The 22,757-nt window shown below is 48.1% G+C and overlaps 2 protein-coding genes across 3 annotated transcripts in view; one reads left to right on the top strand and one right to left on the bottom strand.

Annotated features, from left to right (window-relative positions):
- Nucleotides 1-16,727, bottom strand: part of ppp6r2b (protein phosphatase 6, regulatory subunit 2b) — a 16,751-nt gene extending 24 nt beyond the window's left edge. The window contains exons 1-25 of one of the 2 annotated variants that reach the window (XM_083666068.1): nt 16,417-16,727; nt 14,310-14,580; nt 13,915-14,072; nt 13,670-13,768; nt 13,300-13,486; nt 10,986-11,123; nt 10,833-10,898; nt 10,585-10,697; nt 10,345-10,458; nt 10,035-10,161; nt 9,186-9,347; nt 8,694-8,960; nt 8,382-8,446; nt 8,109-8,224; nt 7,661-7,746; nt 7,446-7,526; nt 7,230-7,327; nt 6,894-6,966; nt 6,427-6,554; nt 5,998-6,194; nt 5,711-5,867; nt 5,435-5,520; nt 4,994-5,204; nt 3,016-3,216; nt 1-2,688 (exon numbers count right to left, since the gene is read on the bottom strand). The exon at nt 1-2,688 is cut by the window's left edge and continues 24 nt beyond it. In XM_083666068.1, coding sequence (XP_083522194.1) covers nt 2,655-2,688; nt 3,016-3,216; nt 4,994-5,204; nt 5,435-5,520; nt 5,711-5,867; nt 5,998-6,194; nt 6,427-6,554; nt 6,894-6,966; nt 7,230-7,327; nt 7,446-7,526; nt 7,661-7,746; nt 8,109-8,224; nt 8,382-8,446; nt 8,694-8,960; nt 9,186-9,347; nt 10,035-10,161; nt 10,345-10,458; nt 10,585-10,697; nt 10,833-10,898; nt 10,986-11,123; nt 13,300-13,486; nt 13,670-13,768; nt 13,915-14,042 — 2,934 coding nt within the window. In that variant the 5' untranslated portion in view covers nt 14,043-14,072; nt 14,310-14,580; nt 16,417-16,727 and the 3' untranslated portion in view covers nt 1-2,654. The remainder of the gene's footprint in view (nt 2,689-3,015; nt 3,217-4,993; nt 5,205-5,434; nt 5,521-5,710; nt 5,868-5,997; nt 6,195-6,426; nt 6,555-6,893; nt 6,967-7,229; nt 7,328-7,445; nt 7,527-7,660; nt 7,747-8,108; nt 8,225-8,381; nt 8,447-8,693; nt 8,961-9,185; nt 9,348-10,034; nt 10,162-10,344; nt 10,459-10,584; nt 10,698-10,832; nt 10,899-10,985; nt 11,124-13,299; nt 13,487-13,669; nt 13,769-13,914; nt 14,073-14,309; nt 14,581-16,416) is intronic. The other variant, XM_083666069.1, reaches the window with a different exon arrangement.
- A 946-nt stretch (nt 16,728-17,673) lies between these two features.
- On the top strand, nt 17,674-22,407 carry dnaja2b (DnaJ heat shock protein family (Hsp40) member A2b). Its single transcript, XM_083666032.1, has 9 exons — nt 17,674-17,791; nt 18,487-18,546; nt 18,731-18,963; nt 19,143-19,223; nt 19,504-19,637; nt 19,792-19,988; nt 20,124-20,268; nt 20,465-20,592; nt 20,721-22,407. Exons 1-9 carry the CDS (start codon nt 17,714-17,716, stop codon nt 20,907-20,909), a joined length of 1,245 nt encoding a protein of 414 aa, XP_083522158.1. The 5' UTR covers nt 17,674-17,713; the 3' UTR covers nt 20,910-22,407.
- Nucleotides 22,408-22,757: the final 350 nt, after the last annotated feature.

Here is a 22,757-nt window from a genome sequence, read left to right as displayed (position 1 = left end):
CTGAATGTATAGCCTAAGTTTGACAACAGGTAACAGACACGTTATTCTCTATACCGAAAGAACCACCAGCATCAGTCCACTTTACAAAAGGCATCAAACTACACAGACCTGTCTTCAGACCTCTCTCTCTCTCTCTCTCTCTCTCTCTCACACACACACACACACGCACGCGCACACACAGTGTGTGGGGTGGGGGGGTTTGGGGTAAGGAATGACATATTCTGACCCTGTACGCAACCCTGGCTTCCTATAGAACCCTGGTTTCCTGTTCAGACCCTGGATCCCAACAGTGTCCTCCCCTCCTCTGACCGGTCTCCTCCCATTCCCTGACCCGTCGTCACATGGCTTCTACTCATCCGTTCAATGGAGACCAGTCAAGAGGGAGGAGGCCACTTCCCAGGATTGAGATCCACCCCTCCACCAGAGGGAAGACACACTTTGGCAAAAAAGCTTTGTGGAGAAACCGGTAAATATTCAAATAACTCAGTCGCTCATTCAAGTCAAACGTTCCCTCTTCAAAATAAAGAGGGACCCCTGGTGGCTTCGCCAGCAGAAAATACAAACCGAAAAAGTGCTTTAAAAAGTGCTTTTAAAACCGCGTAACTAGACGAACACGAAAAAAACTAAAGAAAATGTTCAATGAACCAATATGCATACGGTGTTCTACTCCCGTCCTGAGAAAGAGAGAGAGAGACAGAGAAAAAGGGAGAGTGAGGGGTTCACGGACACAGACAGGTGACACGGACAGCTTTCCGATACGCTTACGACTCCCGAACGCGCAGTAGAGGTCACGTCGCTCTCTACGATCCGTCAAAAAGTAGAGAACTCTCCTACTTTTTTTTTCTTTTTTTTTATGTACCTCAAGCTCTACGAAAAAAGATGGACAGGAAAAACGTAACGAGTAGCGTATTCGGGAACTCCTGCCTAAACTCGCCCTTAAGACTCTTCAATACTGATAGGCTACAGCGTGGCGGGACACTGCACAGACATGGATGGAAGACACATGAGACGCAAACAAAAGACAGACAGGCGGGCAGACAGAGGGACAGAACAGACAGAGGGACAGAAGGCAGGCAGGCAGATGGACAGACAGACAGACAAAGTGACAGACAGACAGAGGGACAGACAGGACAGACAGATGTGGAGGAAGCATGTGGCAGAGGAACTGGAACTGATGCTGGGGGTAAAAAAAACAAAAGAAAACACAGACTTCGTTATTGCCTCATTTCAACATCACGGCACACAGTCACACTGCAACCTGCAAAACAACCGCTGCGCCACACCTGGATTTATTCCAAAAATAGATATACTGTTTATATATATATACTGTTTACATATATATTACGTTTACATATTACCAAGAAGAAAAGCCACAACCTAATACAGGTTCAAATGTCACAATATTACATTTAGACAGCTCTGTGGATGGGTGATATGAAGGCCAGGGGAGGCCGGTGGAGGTAGAAATCGGAGGACGGGCTCATTGTAAATGCGTGGAGTGGAATGGGGAACGGGATCCTAACAGACGTGATGGACGCCATGAGCCTGTCCTCCGTCTGATCCCATGAGCCTGTCCTCCCATTTCTACCTCCGCCAGCTTCCCCTGATGGAGGGGTGTGTGCATGTGTTTACGTGTGTGTGTGTGTGTGTGCGTGTGCGTGTACTGTATGTGTGTGTGTTTATGTGTATGTGTGTCACGCAGGTGTGCTTTTCACATCAATAGACCTGAGAATAACACACTCCGTACCATAGAGAGAGCCCCAAAAACACACACACGCACACACACACACACAACATCTTAACTACCTGAAATTGTTCACAGAACGAAAGATAGAAAAGAAAGAAAGAAAGAAAGACAGAAAGGCAGATAGAGACAGATAGAGAGCAAAAGAGAGAGAAAGAGAGAGCCAGGATGAGATACAGAGAATGATGGTGTTCACCCTAACCCTATTCATCACTACAGATATAAAATGGGAATCCATGATATGAGGAAGATGATGGACTATGACTTTTGCGAGAGTAAAACGTGACACGTTTTGGATACTTCAGTCCTCTGCCACGGAGAGCTCTGAGCTGAGGACCGAACCACAGTGTGAATGGAGCGTCTCCTCCCTCTCTCTCCTCAACAAAGAGTTTAAGTGCAAAAATAACACCCAGCCGGAGAGCCGGGCCAAACAATCAAACAACATGAAGCTGGAACGCACGCACGCACACACACGCGCGCACGCACACACACACACACACAAGCACGCGCACACACCCACACGAGCACGCGCACACACACACACACGCACACCCACACCCACACGATGATGATGATGTTACTGGTGTATAGGATACACTACGGCAGGGGAGCAGGGACACATCACATTAATTTGTTTGTTTGTTTGCTTGCTTGCTTGTTTTACTGTCCAGGAGAATTCTGAAATGCCTTTTTTTTTTTTTTCTCGCTTCAGCTGTTTTGTGCCTCTCGTCCCCCTGTAGCAGTCCTGGACACGGACCAATGGCATGGCAGCACTGCTGACATGGACAGGAAGTTGCATGGCGAGGTGTTACAGGTGAAGGAGGAAGAAGAGGAGGAAGAGGAGGAGGAGTGTGTGTGTGTGTGTGTGGGGGGGAGGGGGAGAGAGTGTGTGTGTGTCCATGCCGCAGTGTTAGGCCGGTCCATTTGCTGAGGGGGGTTTCTCTCTGTAGGGAAATGGGGAGGGGCTGTTAGAGGAGAAGAAACAAATACAGGAAACTCAAACCAGTATTACCCAACACACATGCACACGCACACACACACACACATGCACACGCACACACACACACACGCACACACGCACACACACACACACACACACACACACACACTCACACTCACACACTCACACTCACACACTCGGTTGACGTAGGGCTCTGCCATACACAAACACAAACAAACAAACAAACACACACACATGGGTGGTTGACATAGGGCTCTGCCATACACAAACACACACACACACACACACACACACACACACACACACTTACTTCGTAACTGTGGCAGGCCGGTCTGTAGGGGTGGTGGTGGTGGCATTGAGAGGGTCTCCACTCCTCCCCTTCTCCTTCTCCTCACTCTCTTTCTCTTTCTCCTTGTCTTTCTCTTTCTCCTTGTCTTTCTCTTTCTCTTTCTCCTTGTCTTTCTCTTTGTCTTTGACGGCGAGTCCATCGATCGGCACCTTGTCCGCCTCACTGTAAGAGTAAAGCCAGAACCAAACTCAGACCCAAACAGACCACATCTACACTGACCTAACACTCCGCTGGCTGACAACTGGACTTTCAACTGAATGCTAAGTTTGTAGCCACAAAAAAATAAAAATAAACTGTAGATAGTCACACACACATGAAATCTGCATCCAGCTACCAACGCCAGGCATCGCTGGGAGATCATACACACACACACAGTTAGTGGACCACGTGCACGCCCGCGAATGCACGTGCATGCCGGCACGCACACACACCACGGAATATATCGACTGGAGGAAAGCACACAGGAGCGTTGTGGTGGTTAATCTCTTCACAGTGAGGCATATCTACACCTCTGTATTCCCGCCCACAGACCTGTATCATAAGCTGGACTTGCAAATGTTGACTAACATTTGTTCTCTCTCTCTCTTGTTCTATTCCTCACATTATCAGATGTAATTGTCATAGCGACAGTATGACACCAAAAGGTAGAATCCTATTCGTCCTACAGTACCAGTCAAAAGTTTGGACACACCTCGCCAAGAGTGTGCAAAGCTGTCGTCAAAGCAAAAGGTGGCTACTTTGAAGAATCTAAAATATAAAACATATTCTGGTTTGTTGAACACCTTTTTGTTTACTACAAAATTCCATATATGTTCCTTCATAGTTTTGATGTCTTCAATATTAATCTATGATAAAAATAAAGAAAAACCATTGAATGAGAAGGTGTGTCCAAACTTTTGACTGGTACTGTAGGTTACAAGACATAATTCTCACAGCCGTCGTACAAAAGTACAAATTGCTTGGACAGGTTGGAGGTTGGGGGTGACGGAGAGCATTTAACCAAGACTTGCAATCCGAACATTGCAGGTTAGAATCGATTTGGGACAATTTGGGACAAATTTAGCAAAAAAAATTTAGACAAAATTGCATGGCCAAATCAACCCAAATTAACTTATTGGTTGGTAGTTACTTTCAGGGGATATGGCCACAAATATATTGAACTTTGTCTAATTTTCCCATATCACTCCTATTTTCGTTAGCGGTGGCTAAAGTTAGCTGCAAGTCAGTAGTGTCTATTTAAAACAACTCTGAACCATGGATTACAGATTCTCCTGGGCCATGGTCTACTTTCAAAGTAAGGAACAACCTTACTATATTATAAGGGGTAAAAAAACAAACCTGAACTATCCCTTTAACCGCTCAAAACGAATACCTAATACTGGCTAACCGGCATGTACAGTTTATTTTACATGTTTTATGTAGAAGTTCGATTTTGACAAAATAGGACATTGCCTAGACGTAGTACAAGGACATTTTTGCAATGATATGGTGTTGGCGACCAACGTTACACACTTTAAAAAGGTCACACACTGGGACATGTAGAGACCTACATACCCTCTGACTGCAGGTCTGAATACTCTGGAGAGGAAAGGAGGAGGGGGGGGGAGGAGGGGAGGATAAGAGGAGGAGGGTAGGGGAACAGGACACGGCAGAGATATGGAAACCAGAGGGACGAGAGAGAGAGAAGGAGAGAAGAGAAAGGGAGGGGAGAATTGGGCAGGAAAAGGAAAGAGGGGAAAGAGAGAGGGTAAGATGAGTGGGTTGGTGTGTACAGTGAGGTAGAGAGGGGGATATTATGTGTCTGTGTGTGTGTGTGTGTGTGTGTGTGTGTGTGTCTGTGTGTGTGTGTGTGGTGTGTGTGTGTGTGTGTGTGTGTGTGTGTGTGTGTGGTGTGTGGTGTGTGTGTGTGTGTGTGTGTGTGGTGTGTGGGTCTGTATACCTGGTGAAGACTGCTCTCTCATGCTTGGCGTCCATGGTGAGTCTTATTGTCTCCCTGCCTGCAACCGTGGTGATGGTCTCCGTGGTGACTGTTTCCATGGTGAGTGACTCAGTCTTCTCCTCCTCATCCTCGCTGTCCGAGCCACCGGATGAAGAGCTATCTGACGCTACCAGAGGAGCCTTCCTTGCTACACACACACTCCACACACATGCTGGAGAGAGAGAGAACACACACCCACCCCATTAGGTGACAGAGAGAGTGAGAGTGAGAGAGAGAGAGAGAGAGAGAGAGAGAGACAGACAGAGAGAGAGACAGATACAGTAGATAGATAGATAGGACAGACAGATAGATGTAAATAGATAGATAGATAGATAGATAGATGGATGTAAATAGATAGATAGATAGATAGATAGATAGACAGATAGAGAAAGACAAACTCACAGTTCCTGTCCTGGCTGGGTTTGGTTCTGTCTGACCCGCTGATCTCAGAGTCCACAGGAGAACTGCACCTCGGCCCAGTCTCTGAGCTGAAGACACACACACGTTAGGATACACACATAGGTACTGTACACACACACACACACACACACACACACACACACACACATTCAACAGTCAGAATATCTGCACTAGTTTAGGCCTACACTCATGTAAACCACACACACACACACAAAACACACACACACAACACACACAACACACACACACACAACCCACCAACAGAAGGGCTGGAAGTCTGTGAACTTGGCCCATCCTTTTCCCTCCGTCTCCGTGGCGATGGGCTGGGGGGCGCTACTGCCCCAGGCGGAGATGGAGACTCCAGCGGCGGGGGCCTTAGAGTTCACCTCCCCAAAATCAGCCGTCCAGCCAATGCCTGAGTGAAAACACCACACCATCGATGAGCACCTCACACAAAGACACACAGCACAAAAAATATAACCAATCACACACACACACACACACACACACACACACACACACACACACACACACACGTGTCTCACTTAGTGCGGGCTCCGTCTGGTTCATGCTCTTGCTGAGTTCTGTTTGACCTGTGACCTCTTTAGGCTCATCCTCCTTCTCTGTGTCCAAGCCTACCGTCCTATCAGGGGTCTCTGTGTCAGAGCCTGATGTCCTATCAGGAGTCTTGCTTCCCCCGTCACTCTTAGATGAGCCAACAGATGCCCGTGACCCACCAAACCTGGCAGGGAGAGTTTAAGTTATTCAAGTGTGTGTGTGTGTGTGTTAGACGCAGGCTGTGACCTTTGAGATGTGTGTGTGTGTGTGTGTGTTGGACGCAGGCTGTGACCTTTGAGGTGTGTGTGTGTTTTTGTGTTAGACGCAGGCTGTGACCTGTGAGGTATGTGTGTTTGTGTTAGACGCAGGCTGTGACCTGTGAGGTGTGTGTGTGTGTGTGTGTGTATATACTTTACCTGGTTCTAGACTTGGCATGTGTTGCATAGTTGATCTCCTTCTCCTCCCAGATGTCCTCCTCCTCCTCGTTATCATTAAACGGCTGAATCCTCTCCTTAGCGCAGGCCTCAAACACAGCTGTGTTAGCCTACACACACACACACACACACACACACACACACATTTCATTAAACAAATTAATGTGAGATCCTCTGTGTATTGTCTGACAATAGCCCTACTTATCCATTTCAGAGGTCAGAACATGAAATGTAAAATACTATAGGGATGAAAATAGCTGCAGGATGGACAGAGACACACACACACACACACACACACACACACACACACACACACACACACACACACACACACACACACACACACACACACACACACACACACACACACACACACACACACACACACACACACACACACACACACACACACACACACACACGTTTGAGAGTAGGATAGGTGAACTCACACTGCCTTCTGTGTCCAAGTTGAAGTTGATCTCGGTGATCCGGTCAAAGGTGGCACTGTGACAGTCAGATTTACTGCATTAACACACACACACGCACACACACACACACACACACACACACTTATCACACCTACAGTCATAGATAGATGCTGCCTCTAACTACTGGTCTAGGGTCAGATATCTTATCATCCTGTCATGGTTAGGGTTAGAATGGGGGGGAGGGGGGGGGGGCGTAGGTCATCTGATTCTGTCTAACTCGGGTTAAGGTTCAGGCCTAACCCTAACCCTACTTGGAAGCAGGAAGACGTGGCGGGGCGGGGCGGGGCGGTCTCTTACTTGATGCTGTCGTCGTGTTCAGCAAACTCCTCGTCGTTGAAGCCGAACTGATCCACAAAGTTAGCCGTCATCTGCTGGATCTGGTAGTCGGAGAACGCCTGAGAAACATTCACCACAGTCAGGGGGACAGACCCAGACCGAGTTAGGGCTGGTCATCATTAGGAGACGGACAGAATGTGTGTGTGTGTGTGTGTGTGTGTGTGTGTGTGTGTGTACCTGTTGAAGTGTCATCTCGTTGGGGAAAGGACTCTCCATGTCATCATCCTCACTGGAGGAGTGCAGGTTATGAGTGCTCACCTGGAACAAAGACACACACAGGGGACTAAATGTCGGTGGTATGATGACTGACTGTCTTATGACAGGCTGGTACGTCTCGGTTGTGTGTGTGTGTGTGTGTGTGTGTGTGTGTGTGTGTGTATCTGTGTCCGTACCAGGTCAATCGTATTTTTCCTGTTGGTCTCTGTGAGGGTCTGGTCCACAAAGCTCCCCCAGCGCCCCCTGCAGTCCTCAGGCAGCTCTGCAGCGTTGGAACAGAAGACAGACAGACTTGTTGTTAAGGCCTGAACACATCAGAACACACTGAGACTAAATGATCAATCACAAAATCAAAGTGGCCAGTTTCTGAATACTTTGGTGGAGTTGAGAACACACACACACCCCATTAGGTGACAGAGAGAGAGAGAGAGAGAGAGAGAGAGAGAGAGAGAGAGAGAGAGAAAAGAAAATGAAAGTGGCCAGTTTCTGAATACTTTGGTGCAGTTGATATCAGAATGGGAAGCTAATGATACGGCTACTGATCTGGGAATGAGAGATAGTCAGACACTCAAACTCACACGCGCTCACACACACAAACACGTATACACACACACAGACACACACCTGTGATGAGGCTGTTGATCTGGGTCTGTACCGGCCCTTTCTCCAGGTTCTGGACCACAGTGTTGGCAATCCTGGTCAGGTGACCCATGTACCCCCTCCTCATGCCCCCCTCTGCCCTGATAACAGACACACACACACGCACACACACACACACACACACACACACACACATTAAATGACACATTCAATCAGACACACATCTGGTACATACTGTCTCAGTGACGAGCTACGACAACTCAACCAAGACAACGCCCGGGGACGGAAGACTCTTACTGGATCTTATCATTCTCCTCCCACGCCTCCAGAATCCTCTGGACCAGGCGACAGTGTTGAAACAACTGAGAGAAGGAGAGAGAGAGAGAGAGAGAGAGAAAGAGAGAGAGGAAGAAAGAAAGAGGAAGAAGCGGAAGAGGAATGGGGAGAGGTTAGTACGAGACATACCCCGGGGTTAGAAACCAGACCAAACTGAACTGCGGTGAGCCGTCACCGGGGGCTACTTTAAAACGCCCGGGATAAGGAAAGCCCGAATGACTGAAGCCCCAATGACTGAAGCCCTAAAGACTGAAGCCCTAATGAGACACCTACGTGAGCCACCAGGGTGTGGTGTGAAGCCACGGTGTCTGGGGTCGCCGTTGGTTCTGAGGGTTTGGGGCTAGGGCTGGGGTTGGGGCTGGGGTTGGAGTTGGGGCCAGGCGAGGCCTGCTGGGGCTCCTGCTGAGGCCTGGGTCTTTCCTGGGCGACGAGGCCCGCCTGGGGCCTGTCCTCCGGGGCAGAGTGGCTGAGAACGGCAGCCACGCACAGCTCCACTTGGAGGTGCAGGAAGTTATTCCAGGTGTACTTAAAGAACAAGTCCTGCAAAACAAACGCACCCAGGTTTTCCACAACCAGGAGAGTGTGAGAGGTAGAGAGAGAGAGAGTGAGAGAGAGGTAGAGAGAGAGAGAGAGAGTGAGAGAGAGGTAGAGAGAGAGTGAGAGAGAGGTAGAGAGAGAGAGAGAGAGAGTGAGAGAATGAGAGAGAGGTAGAGAGAGAGGTAGAAAGCGAGAGAGAGAGAGAGAAAGAGACACAGAGGGACTCACCAGTAGCAGGTTGATGGTGTTGAGTCTGCAGATCTCCTGTGTGATACTGGTGTTACTGGGAGAGCTGCTCTGCAACAAGGCAGCCACCAGTCTGGCTACATGAAGACGAGCGTTACCCAGAGGCTCCTCCAGCACACCTAGAGTGGTCAACATAGGGCTCCGCTACACACACACGCGGACACACGCGGACACACACGCGGACACACACGCGGACACACACACACACACACACACGGACACACGGACACACGGACACACGGACACACGCGGACACACGCGGACACACACGCGGACACACACGCGGACACACGCGGACACACACACACGGACACACACACACGGACACACACACACGTTACTTCTCCCGCTCGTCCGCAGAGTATATAAAAGCACATCTTTTTTGAATGGATTTATTTATTTCACCTTTATTTAACCAGATAAGTCAATTCAGAAGCAACTGTCATTTACAACGGCGACCTGGGCAGTAGGGATAACCCCACAACATTAAACAGGACAACACACAACACAGCTAAACATCGAATTCAATGAGACATTTTTTAAGTATTTCAAAGCATCGTTTCTATGTAAAAGACCAGAGTTGTGTCAGGTCTGTGTGGTACAGTGAGTAGGACCTCCCCTGTACATAGAAACAGAGACGTAAGGAACATCGGTCTGGTTGAGGGGGCCAGAGGTATAATTACATGTTATGAGATCTGGAATTACGGCCTAGGAACAGAACAGAACAGAACAAGACTGGAAGGGTGACATTGTGCAAGAGATGTACTGTTTGTGCCTGTGCATATGTACAGTTTGTGGTGTATGCATGTGTGTGTGTGTGTGTGTGTTTACCTTGGGTGGATCCAGCAGTAGTTGGTGAAAGTGTGTGAGGTGGGGCTGGATAGCCAGTAGGATGCTGCTGTTGACAGTGTGACATCGCTCATATCCCTGAACACACAGATCCATTAGACCCTCCACCCTGCAACACACACACACACACACACACACACACACAATATAAGGAAAGTGATCAAACGAGCATGATAGAACTATCACAATACAGTAACTAATCACCACACTACACATAGATGACACACGTGTGTGTGTGTGTGTGTGTGTGTGTGTGGGGTGGAGAGGTGCAGCGGTTCTGACAGACACTCACACAGGCCTCCTGATCTCCAGTAAGGTAAGAAGCACTTGAGTTCCGTTGACGATGCAGCTCTCACTCTTCTCTCCCTCAAACATGTTGTTCAGAAGCTGCCCCACACACTCCTGCCTGTGGGAACACACAGGACACTGGATGTGTGTGTGGGTGTGTGTGTGTATGCGTGCGTGACTTATAACAGGCACATTGAGCAAAGTGTGTGTGTGTGTGTGTGGTGTGTGTGTGTGTGACACTTACGACTCCAGTACAGTGAGTAGAGGGTCGGCCTCTGAGTTCTCCTGGAGCTGATTGGCCTGGTCTCTGCTTAGACGGATGATGTCACACAAGGTCTGAGATGCGTTTGACTGTCTCTGAAACAGACACAGGCGGCGATGGTGTTACTCCTCTGACAGCACTTGCAGTCATCAGAAGAATCAAAGAGTGTGTGAGAGTGTGTATGTATGAGTGTGTGTGTGTGTGTGTGTGTGTGTGTGTGTGTGTCTCACCTCATCATCTTTCCCTGGGTGGATGAGATCTATCAGTCTCTGGGCCAGCTTCTCCTCATTCAACCACTACAGAAAAAAAAAGAACACACACTTTTCAAATATACGGTTTAACACACCCACACCCACACCCACACCCACACCCAGGTGACTGACGTTGAGTGTGTCCTGTCTGAGAGGGGCTGGCTCCACACAGCTGATGAGGCGCAGCAGCAGATCCATCATGGCCGACGTGTCGATGTGCTTCAGGACCAGAGACAGGAAACCTTCCTTCCCGCGCAGGAACCAGACCACCTGCAGACACCGTGGAGCCGTCAGAACTCAACCATCCCTCTACCTGTCATCGCCCACGATAAACCAGACAAGACAACCACAACCACAACCGCACACCACCACCCGCAGCCAACCAGAACTCGACCCCTACACACCCAATCACAACACGGAGGGCAATTATCACACAACTCGTTCAACCCACAACCAGAGGGGTCTACTACGAAGCCGGCTAAGGGAGTTAGCCGGCTCACTTTGACCAAATTGAGCTCCAACTCTGGATAACCCATGTGTCACGAAGGTGGCTCACCCTTTAGCCAGGGAAGTTACTATAGCGATTTATCCTGAAGTTCTAACCGGCTCGGGGGAAGGCTAACCGTACATTATCCAGAACTGTGTGAACTGTGTAATATGTATTGAGCGGCCATTGGCCATTGGTTCAAGTATGACGTTACGTTTTCTCAAGGTTCGGCGGAAAAACCCTCCCAGGAGATAATATTGGGGAGTCCAGCTTCCCTGGTGGACACTGGCAGCTGTTCAGACAAAGAGACTGTGTTCTGCTCATGATATTGTACGTGTCCTTCAAGAGTCTTATCTCTTGGGGCTTTGGGGTGGTGTTTTCATGGGAGTACATCAGAAGAAGCTGCGAGTCTCTTTCTTGATGTAATCATCTGATGCATCTTGAGATTAACAACTGGAAGTTCACTCAGGGTTTTTGGACTCTTTATTTGGTAAAAGACTAACTTTTATCTTCTAAAAAACATCGCTTTATCACCGCCTTCACCAAAATCATCCCTCCCTCTCGCAAATAATTGCATCATTTCATTAAAAGCCATATCAGAGGTTTATTGCACAAAAGACTGATATAAACATATTTATCTGATATTAAATTTGCTAAAATATTGTTAAAATGTACAAAAGTACAATCACATAAGAATGCATGTGATATATCATATGAAGTTTACTCAATAATAAAAAAAAAGGTTCTTATTACATGCTTGACGGTTGACTCAAGCAGTACTGAGTTGAGGTTCATTGATTTCGGCAACAATGAAAATGTGACACAGACTTGCCGTTTTTCTGCGTTGAAATCGGTGGTCGATTCAACGAACGTAGCCGATCGACTGAGAGGCTGCATTACTCAGGTCGGTCTTAAATGAGTGGTGGGTGTTGAATCAGGATCCATGTTCCTGACATGGAGGAAGCCTGAACCTGAACTTGACGATAACTCAAGCCTGCTCACTTTGGATGATCCTGAATATGTATCGCTCGCTTGGCTTAGTATACACGTCAGCAGAGGTGGAACGAGTACTGAAATATCCTAGTCAGGTCGAAGAAGTACTGTTACTTCAGCGAAATAGCGTTACTTTCAAAATAAAAACTTTAACCTTGATTATTGCATTTCATCATCATCGAAATTAAAATTGATGACAGACCATTGTTCAGATTTTGTGCACGGTTATTGATTTTAGCCTGTTTAGACGCGGTGCTCACTACGGAATATGATTGGGCACACTGAGCACAGTTGTGTCACCACTGCTATTTTTGGGGCTAAAAACCTGCTCTTAACAGAGGCTGACAAATGGATGATTAAAAAAGAAAAAAAAGAATAAGAGTATTTCTTAAAACATACTCAAGTAAAAGGAAAATGACAGTAGAGAGGAGTGAGTAGTTGTAATACGTTCCAGCTCTGCCCCTCAGGTCCTTACTGAACAGTGGATTAGTAGAATCGGGCCACGAGAAAAATGTTCATCCCCGTGGATGTCCAAGGCCTGTTGTAGCCATCTGCCTGCTTTCATGTGAGGTGGAGCATGACTGGTGTGGGGGTGCTTTCACAGGAAAGGGGGGTGAGGGGGGGGGGGGGTGGCCTCAGTGAACGGTAGTTCCTAGGAAGAGCATGACAGCCATCTCTGTGTGGAACAGCTCCAGGTTGGCAGGGACAGACTAAACGCATGCCAGAAACACTAATATTAGCCAACACACACACACACACACACACACACACACACACACACACACGCACGCACGCACACGCACACACACACACACACACACCTCTGTCAGCCATGTTCTCCGTCTGGAACATTGTACACATTAAACATGTGACTGGTCGGTTGTATGGGATACGCTGAGGAGCGGCTAGGAGAGGTGAGGTAAAAGTATGTCTTTTAGGTGTGTGTGTGTGTGTGTGTGCTGTCACCTGCTCGGTCTTGCGTGTAATGAGGTTTCCGATGGTCTTGCTGAAGAAGGATGCGAGGAGGGGGTTGAGAGGGGGGGGCTGCTCCAGGAAGGCGTACAGGATTTCCAGCAGGGGCTCCTCGCTCCCAAGCTTATCATTAATCACCCCAACATCACTTGTCAACAGCTCACACGCTATGTTAGGGTGCCTGACACACACACAAACACACAAACACACAGTCAGTTGACCACCGGGCCTCATCAACATCTACTCCACAGTCTGTTTAAGCTTGTGGCTGCAACATCTATTATTTGCCCTGATATCTACTCTAATTCTACACTTGGAGCATCTTGTGTCCAATAGCTAATGTGTGTGTGTGTGTGTGACTCACTTGAAGCGTTGGGTCTCCTCCAGGCCAGCAGGGGGCTCCGTAGTGATGAGGCGGAGCAGCTCCTGCATGCAGTGGTCCTGGGACAGGAACAGGAGGAGCCTACGGCACGGAGAGGAGCAGTCAGGAGACAATGGTTAGCAGGGACAGGCCTGCTCACTGGAAATACTCTAACAGAACGCTGAGTTGTCCCCCCCCCCCCCCCCCCCCAATAGGAAAAGGGTCATTGTCAACATGCTAACGCTAACCTGCGGTTCTGAGCCTTGCACTCCTGCAGCACGTCCTCCTCCTCCATGAGCTCCGTGAGTGTAACATCCTCCTTCTCCAGCAGGGCCTCCAGGTGGGACGATGTATGCAGGTCAAACTTCCAGAACATGGCTGCTGACACACGCCCACACACACACGGCTGGAGGACGAAGAGGAGGAAGAGGGGAGAGAGAGAGGGGGGAGAGAGAGAGAGAGGGGAGAGAGAGAGAGAGAGAGAGAGAGAGAGAGAGAGAGTGAATGGAATGAACTTCTGCATTGTTGGAATGTGATACTGAAAGTATAAAAGATTAATAAAGTGTGTGTGTGTGTGTGTGTGTGTGTATCCTTCATGGAGTGTGTGACGTGTGTGTGTGTGTGTGTGTGTGTGTGTTCTTACCCGTGGACAAAGTGTGTGTGTGTGTGTCCTCAGTCAATCCTCTGTGAGCAGGCAGGCATTTGTCTCTGAGTTTGCCGGAGGACTGGACATGGATCAGCATCCATGGAAGACTTCACTCACAAACGCACCACTCTCATACGCAAACATTCACACACCACACCCTCTCTCTCTCACTCACACACACACACACACACACACACACACACTTAACACAAACTCACACCATAGGCACACGCTCACACTCTCTCACCCGGAGAGGTTGGTCCGCAACCTGAAAAAAGTGAGGGAATAAAAAGAGAGTAAAATGCAACACGCCGGGCCTGCATCTTCTTCTTCTCTCCACCTCATTGCAAACAGACAGCAGCCATCGCCTACCCTCTGGCAGGGAGGACCAGTGACACTGATGCTCCAGTACATAGAGCACTTGGACTATTTCCTCTGTCCAAAAACCAGGAAGCAGTAGGCCTATGTCTGGAACAGAATTAGAGATGCATGTCTGTTTAATGACATTACCCAGCTTCCTCTGAAAACGCACACACACAGACGCGCTCCACACATGCACGCGCACGGATGTGCGCACACACACACAGATAAAGAGGAGGGATGACCTCAGAAAACCATCATCTGCGGGAGGTGGGTGAGAGCCAACAACAGACAGAACAACAGACAGAACAACAGACAGAGCAACAAGCTAAACAAAACTAGGCCTGTGCCTCTGTAGCTACACGTACAGTACAGCCTAATGTAGAAAGCCAATAGGCCTGTCTGTGGCTACAGAAACAACACAGACGATAAATAACAAAAGAAACAAATCCTACTGTTCTGTTGTTATATTGTATCGATCCTGATTGTGTCCTGGACCGGGGACTACAGACAGAAATGATCCATCTAGCTAAATCTGGTGCAATGACATGCTGTACAAGGTCCCTGACAAATAAACAAATGCATAAATAATGAGCTGCTAATGTATTCTGTATGCATGACAAAACACTAGCAACATTTACAACAACAACAACAACAACAACACACGTTTTCCGAGTCACTTCACTTCCTATGAGGGAGGGCATCCTCCCACAGGGAACAGTTCAACTGGATTGGAGGTGGAGCACAGCTGACATCATACCGTACTCTCTTTCGCTTTCGGTGATGTCATGGCCGTTATTAACCGCTGACAGATCGTAACACACAAGAGAGAGATGATGCTATCTAAACACATCACCAGGGGAGGCGCCGTTTTAGTGCATTCTAAAACGTGAGGAACAGTCTCCCCTTCACGCATGTTACGGAACATCTAACCTCTCTGACCAAACCTTGAGGCTTGGGCTAGTGGCTGGCGACTGCTGCTGGGATGACCTTGACCCAACCCCCCCCACCCCACCCTCCCTATCTATGCCTGAGGCAAAGCAGAGTGAGCAATAAGAGAGAGTCAGACAGACAACCCCAACAGTACACTGACATCACCAGACATGGGACATGACTGAATAAACATGGGATTGGAGCACGCTGTCACTCACTGGTCTACAACCTATGAACCCACTGATGGGCCACCAAGCAGCCACGCATACATCATCCATACCCCCTTCTTGCCCAGTGTCAGTGAGGCTGAGGGTTATCGGGCTAGTCTAGGGAGATAAGAGGCATGAGGCATCCGATTATGGCTTTATGCAAACAGGTGGTCTCGAGTCGTTCATCGGGATAAGCTTAATAAGCAGCTTGAAAGAGAAACGTTGAGGGGAAGGTGATCGTGTTTGCCTTTACACACACACACACACACACACACACACACACACACACACACACACACACACACAGTAGGTCGTTGACTGTAAAGATGCCATTTCATCAATTTGCAGGTCAAAACAGATAACAGGCCTCATTCCCCATCTGTCGTAGCTCATACAGCAAAGAAGGGACAGCTAAACTAGATAGCACTAGCAGTTGCTGTCCAATGTAAGGAGTAGCACTAGCAAAGCTAGCTGTGGATGGTTAGTAGTTTACCTTTGTTTTACTCATTCACTGTACAGCTAAGTGAACCAGATCATTGCATGAATCCAAATAGATAGCTGTGCCAGCTGACAGCTAATATTGTCGTATGATAAAGACCTACCTTGGCTTGACTTTCTCGTTGCAAAGAGGTCCCGTGACAGTGGGATCCTGATCGCCAGACAGTAATTTGTTTATGTTCCAATCCGTCAGGCAGTCAATCAGCAGTGTAGTTCTGTTGCACATCGATAACCATCCGTTCAAGGTAAACACAATCCGTCCGAAATCTGGCGAGTAATTTCTCTGACAGTTCAGCAGAGGATTGTACCCTAAACCGCTGCACCCGGCTGCTGGACAATCTCAAGAGCAGTAAATTAGCTGTCGTTTATCCTCAAGATTGAAGCTAGTAAAACAGGAAAAAAAAAAAAAAGCTGTCATATTTCAAAATCAAAATGGCGGACACTGTCACACGGGAACGCGCAATCAAAGTTATAAACGGTGCGAGCACGTGTGATTGTTGTGATGGATGGACTGCATGGTCTTTCTTGCATGGAAATGTCCATCCATATTCTTGCCAGAATATTCTCAACGAATTATCTACCCAAATGCAATTATCAACCTAGGTCTTATGATTACATGACAATGTTATTGCCGATTTCGAGACCATTCATCTGTCCCCTGCAGTTCAGTGGAGGCAGCTGGAGGAAAGCGACTAGGTATGTAGCCTTAAAGCCAAGACAAGTGAAGTAAAGACAGGGTGAGGTAACCGATCATTGGAGGTAGCCTATTGGGGGGGGGGGCGGTGTTCATACTGCGTTACACATCGCTAGACAACGCAAAAGAAATGTTCAATAGGAACGACACTATGATCTATCTGCGCGTACTCCGCTGCTCTGTCTGAAGTCTATCAGCTGATTGTCAACAAGAGTGACCCACTAGACCTAATTGACGCATTGCGTATGACGTTTACACCCGGCTTTCCTTCTCGGCACTCTCTCTTTCCACGCCGCTTCGCCCGGTGGGCGGGGCTATCGCTACAGTGGGCGTCGATTTAACGCTAGTGTTGAGGAACGGGCCAATCAGCTTCGCTTTTGAAGTCTGGCTCACGGAACTTAAGGTAAAGCAACTCCACCGCAACGCGCAATAACAACTAATTGACTGTCGCTAACGTAGACCCAAATGCATCATTTCCCCATACGATGTGTGTCATCCAGTCCTCGCATGGTCACATATAAAGGACCAAAGTTGATCGGTCAAAGTGGTTGTATTTATTGCTCTCCAACGGGGGGGGGGACTCGAGCATTCATGACGTGACGTTTCGCACCGCCCACCGGGCGAAGCGGCGTGAAAAGAGACGGTCCCGTACTCTTCACCGCACTCATTTCCTTCGCAGAAGGTCTTTTGGGTAGCTGACTAGCATTATGGCGAACGTCGTGGATACAAAGCTCTACGACATCCTTAGAGTTTCACCCTCCGCCTCCGAAAACGAGCTAAAGAAGGTACGTGGATGGTGGGAGGTTTAGCGTTGAATTACCAACACTTGCGGACGTAGAGCGACGGAGAAGGATAATGATGTTATCGGGTTAGTTGTGTGGCCTTGCCCAAACTGTCCAGATGCTAAGCTAGCTAGCGAGCTAATCAACTACTCACCTTGCTAGCTAGCGATGACTCTGGGCCCTTTGACAAACGGGGGTATTGCTGATCAGCGACTTGATTTTAGTTTGATGATGGGGGATTTGGACCTCTCTATTCGATAACTGCCGCATTATAAATGAGTTAGTCGAGCGGCCTGTCGTTGCTAGGGATAAGTCCGCTGTTGTCATGTCAGCTAGCCAAATCGGCATCAGCCAGCAAGAGATGCTGCGCTTCTAGAAAACAAAGCTGCCATGCAGTTAGCTAGCTACTAGCGCGTTTGTTAGCTGTTACTTGTTAGCGAAGCTACCTGTGCTAGCGAGCTGTAGACAAGTGATTGGGGCTTATCTGCCAGGTCCATCTGTGGTTTCACGATTAGTTGACAGGAATCCGACATGCCTCCTGTTACTGTTTGTCTTGTGTTAGATTGCGCCAAAAAATGGGCAAGCGTTAGGTAACTTTCCGGGGGCAGCTAAATGGCTAGCGTAAACCTACGCAGTTACTGGATTGTTCTAGTAGCCTTAATGGTGTGATGTGAATGTGTTTTTTTTTTTGTTCGCAGTCATACCGCAAGTTGGCCAAAGAGTATCACCCAGATAAGAATCCAGATGCCGGTGACAAGGTAAGAGTTAGCTAGCTATTCACTCGTCACTCACGACATATCACCTCAACGCCAAACAATGCGCTCATAATATACTTACCATTCAAATTCTAACTACATAGAGATGAGAGGTTGAGATGATGATTTGGTTGTAACCCAATGCGTTCTCTCCTGTGTTTGTGTCCCCTCACCCACCCTCACCCAGTTCAAGGAGATCAGTTTTGCATATGAGGTTCTGACCAACCCAGAGAAGAGAGAGCTGTACGATCGTTATGGGGAGCAGGGGCTGCGGGAGGGAGGGGGTGGAGGGGCTGGCATGGACGATATTTTCTCTCACATCTTTGGAGGAGGGCTGTTTGGGTTTATGGGGGGGCAGGGCAGAGGAGGGGCACGTAACGGGGGCCGAAGGAGAGGAGAGGATATGGTACACCCCCTAAAGTGAGTAGGTGTGTGTGTGTGCGCGCATGTATACCTTGTTCATGACTATTTCTAATTGGGTAGGGATATTTATGCACCCCCTGAAGTAGTGTCTCTCTGTCTAAGCCATTTTTAATTGGGGTGGGGGATATGTGTGTGTGTGTGTCTAAGCCATTGGTCCTCTCTTGTCTCTGACGCAGGGTTTCTCTGGAAGACGTATACAACGGCAAAACCACCAAACTCCAGCTCAGCAAGAATGTCCTGTGTAGTTCCTGCAATGGGTGAGTCCCGTTTATTGGAATCCTGTGGTACAGTGATAGTTCTTGCCACAAACATAACAATTGTAGTGCTCCTACAACACGCTTAGTTTTCAAGCAGTTTTGGAACCTCTTCACTGAAAGCCTTCAATTACTTTCAACTTTCAGAGACGAACTGAACTGTAAAAATGTGATATCCTTGCTCCACCCCCCCCTCCCTTCTCTCTCTCTCTCCTCTCCTCTCCCTACCTCTACCCTTCTCTATTTCTGATGTTTTTTTTGTTTTTTTATCTCTCCTCTCCAGTCAGGGAGGTAAGGCAGGGGCGGTGCAGAAGTGTGTAGCATGCAGAGGGAGGGGCATGAGGATCATGATCAGACAGCTGGCCCCTGGCATGGTCCAACAGATGCAGTCAGTCTGCACAGACTGCAACGGAGAGGGTAAGTCACAAACACACACACACCCAAATACACTTCCTGATACATGTACACACACACATACCGAAAACTAATTAACACACCAAAAATTGTTGTCTTTTCAGTACACTATAAGAAAAGTCGACGTATTCTCAAAGTCAAGTGTGTGTGTGTCTAGGCGAGGTGATCAGCGAGAAGGACCGCTGTAAGAAGTGCGAGGGTCGTAAGGTGAGCAAGGAGACCAAGCTTTTGGAGGTGCACGTGGACAAAGGCATGAGGCACGGCCAGAAGATCACCTTCACCGGAGAGGCTGACCAAGCACCAGGCACCGAACCAGGAGATATACTGCTGGTACTGCAGGAAAAAGAGCACGAGGTATATAGGAATACACACACACACACACACACACACACATACACTCTCTCACCCAAACACACTTCTAGTGGTGGGAGGCTGGGTATTATGAATCCTCTTCAATAAAGTTCACCTTTTTTTGTCGTTTGACATTAGGAGTTTCGTCGGGACGGCAACGACCTTCACATGACCCAGCGTATCGGGGTGGTTGAGGCTCTCTGTGGCTTCCAGCTTGCCGTTACACACCTGGACGGACGCCAGCTTGCAGTCAAGTACCCCCCCGGCAAGGTCATAGAGCCAGGTACATACCCCCCCACTGTAAAGCCTGGTTATTGCCTATCACAGCTCTGCTGCAACAAGCTATTGATTAGCTAACATTCTGATTTACTTTTTCATCTTGTCTGGCCTTCAGACTTGGGTAACACCCCCCCCCCCCCCCCCCCCCCCCCGTTTTCTAAGAGTTGTACTCTTACTGTGTGTGTGTTGCGCGCCTCCAGGCTGTATCCGGGTGGTGAAGGGGGAAGGGATGCCCCAGTACAGGAACCCGTTTGAGAAGGGAGACCTGTTCATCAAGTTTGACGTCCAATTCCCTGACAACAACTGGATCAGCCCTGAAAAACTGACTGTGAGTGGGACTTCACTAAAGACTTGAGTGTGTGTGTGTGTGTGAGAGGAGCCTCTGCCTCTAAAATGCATTTGAACCCATCTGAACCTGGCCACCACCATCTTAATTGTGTTTTGTTTATTTTGTAGGAGCTGGAGGACTTGCTCCCTGCCCGTGCGGAGGTTCCTGTGATCTCTGCGGAGGCTGAGGAGGTGGACCTCCAGGACTACGACAGGGGTTCAGGCTCAGGGGGAGGGGCGAGGCGGGAGGCCTACAATGACAGCTCTGACGAGGAGGGGGGCCCGCATGGCCCAGGGGTGCAGTGTGCCCACCAGTAGAGACTTTTATACACACACCTGTCCAGTCTCACTGTGCCCACCAGTTGAGACTCGACACACACACACACACACATACACACCCCACCCACACCCTTACCCCTTTCCAGTCCCAGAGAGAGGAGACACATACTGTGATGTGTGGTGACCATTTTGTGTTTATGGACAATAGTGATCTTCAGACCCCCCCCCTCCCCCAAGCCCAGAGAGTTAACCCAGGTTCAGGGGTTCTCACTTGAATGGACTTTAATCTCTGTATGTTCATCCTAGGATTTTACCTTTTACTGTGGGAACACACACCAATCTTATGTATAAAATGAAAATATTGTAATGTCAACTCTATTGTAACAGGTGTAGCTTAGTCACAGACTCACCAGTGCATGCTGCTTCTACTAGGAGAAACCACACGTCTAAAACCAGTCCAGGGTTTAGAGCATATGTCAGTCAAAAGCTGACCCCCAGATACGGGGATACTTCAGTGTTACTGCTATCCAAAGTGCCCTGCAGTTAAAAAAAAGAATAAAAAAAAAAAAAAGCCCTAAAGCATGCCCTTTTATACAGCCTGCTGAGTCACACAGGAAGCTCTTGCATCACTTCCTGTAAACTCAACCCCCGCCCACCAGCCCTCGTAATCGCTGAGTCACAGGGCACTTCCTGGTTCCAATTAGTCTCCACCAATCACATCGCTAGACTGTAGGCTTGCCTCTTGTCAAGACAACATGTTTCTCCTCTGAGTTGAGATCTTGTGCTTTGGTGTGGGTGTGTGTGGGCGTGTGCGACATCCGTTTCAGCGGCTTGGCGTGTTAGAGCTGCTGTAGAATGTTCTTGCTTCTCTGCTCGTAGATGTTTCGGTTCTGTGCTAGATTGCAGTGTGAGTGGATTTTTGTTCAAGGTCAATTAAAGAAAAAAAACATTTGAATGTGTTGATTCGTTGAGACTTTCTCCTGCTTAACCTATGACTAAGGCCCAGATTTTTGCCCGATCATGCGAACCTGACCAGGGAAAACTCTGTGCTATATCTTTAACCACTTGTATTATACACATCTCTCCCATACCAGTAGATCTGTCACCCAGACTCATGCCCATGGACATGTATCATAAAAGTCTCCCATTCCTATAGAACTGTAAATACCGGTCCGGGCAGGTACATCCAAATAGTCTACAGAAGATTCCTCTTCTCTTTCTCCTCTCATATCTTCACTGATGTGAGAAGACCAGACAGTTGGGAGCCCAATGATATGGCAGAGGCCCACAGATTGGCTTGGCTTTCACTTGTCCAGTGTTTTCAGTTGAGTGCAGATAAAAGATAAGAGACGGAGCCTCTTCAGACTAGTTAGATACACCCTGCAAGGCTGTCTCAATGTACATGTCATATCCTCCACAAGGAGAATACTGTCTAACAGTCATCTACAGGGGTATTAATAAATGACGTTGTTGTTGATGCTCATGTTTGTCAGGTTGAGTATTAAACTGTATAATAAATAAACTCAGTCACCATCTGCTCTTGGCCTCTGTGTGTGTGTATGAAGGTGTTATTTATGCAGTATGTATACCAATGTATGCACACACACACTTGAGTCCTGTTCCAATACATTTGAAAGCGTCCTATCTTGATTGAAGTAACCACTGATCTGACATGACTTCATAGCTGGGAGTTATGTGGTGGAACCGTTGACTTTAAAATTTTGACTTTGATCGCTTGCTCATGACTAAACGAAGGCTGCATCTATAAAGTACTGAACCATGCCCTATGTAGATAGACAGATAGATAGGTACTTTATTGATCACCGAGGGGAAATTAAGGCGTTACAGCAGCTCAAACAACAACAACAAAATAAAGTATTTAGCATA

This window comes from Argentina silus (genome assembly GCF_951799395.1).
Source record: "Argentina silus genome assembly, chromosome: 3".
In the NCBI taxonomy this organism is placed as follows: domain Eukaryota; kingdom Metazoa; phylum Chordata; class Actinopteri; order Argentiniformes; family Argentinidae; genus Argentina; species Argentina silus.
The sequence above is the reverse complement of the archived record's forward strand: the minus strand, read 5'-3'. Positions and strand labels throughout refer to the sequence as shown.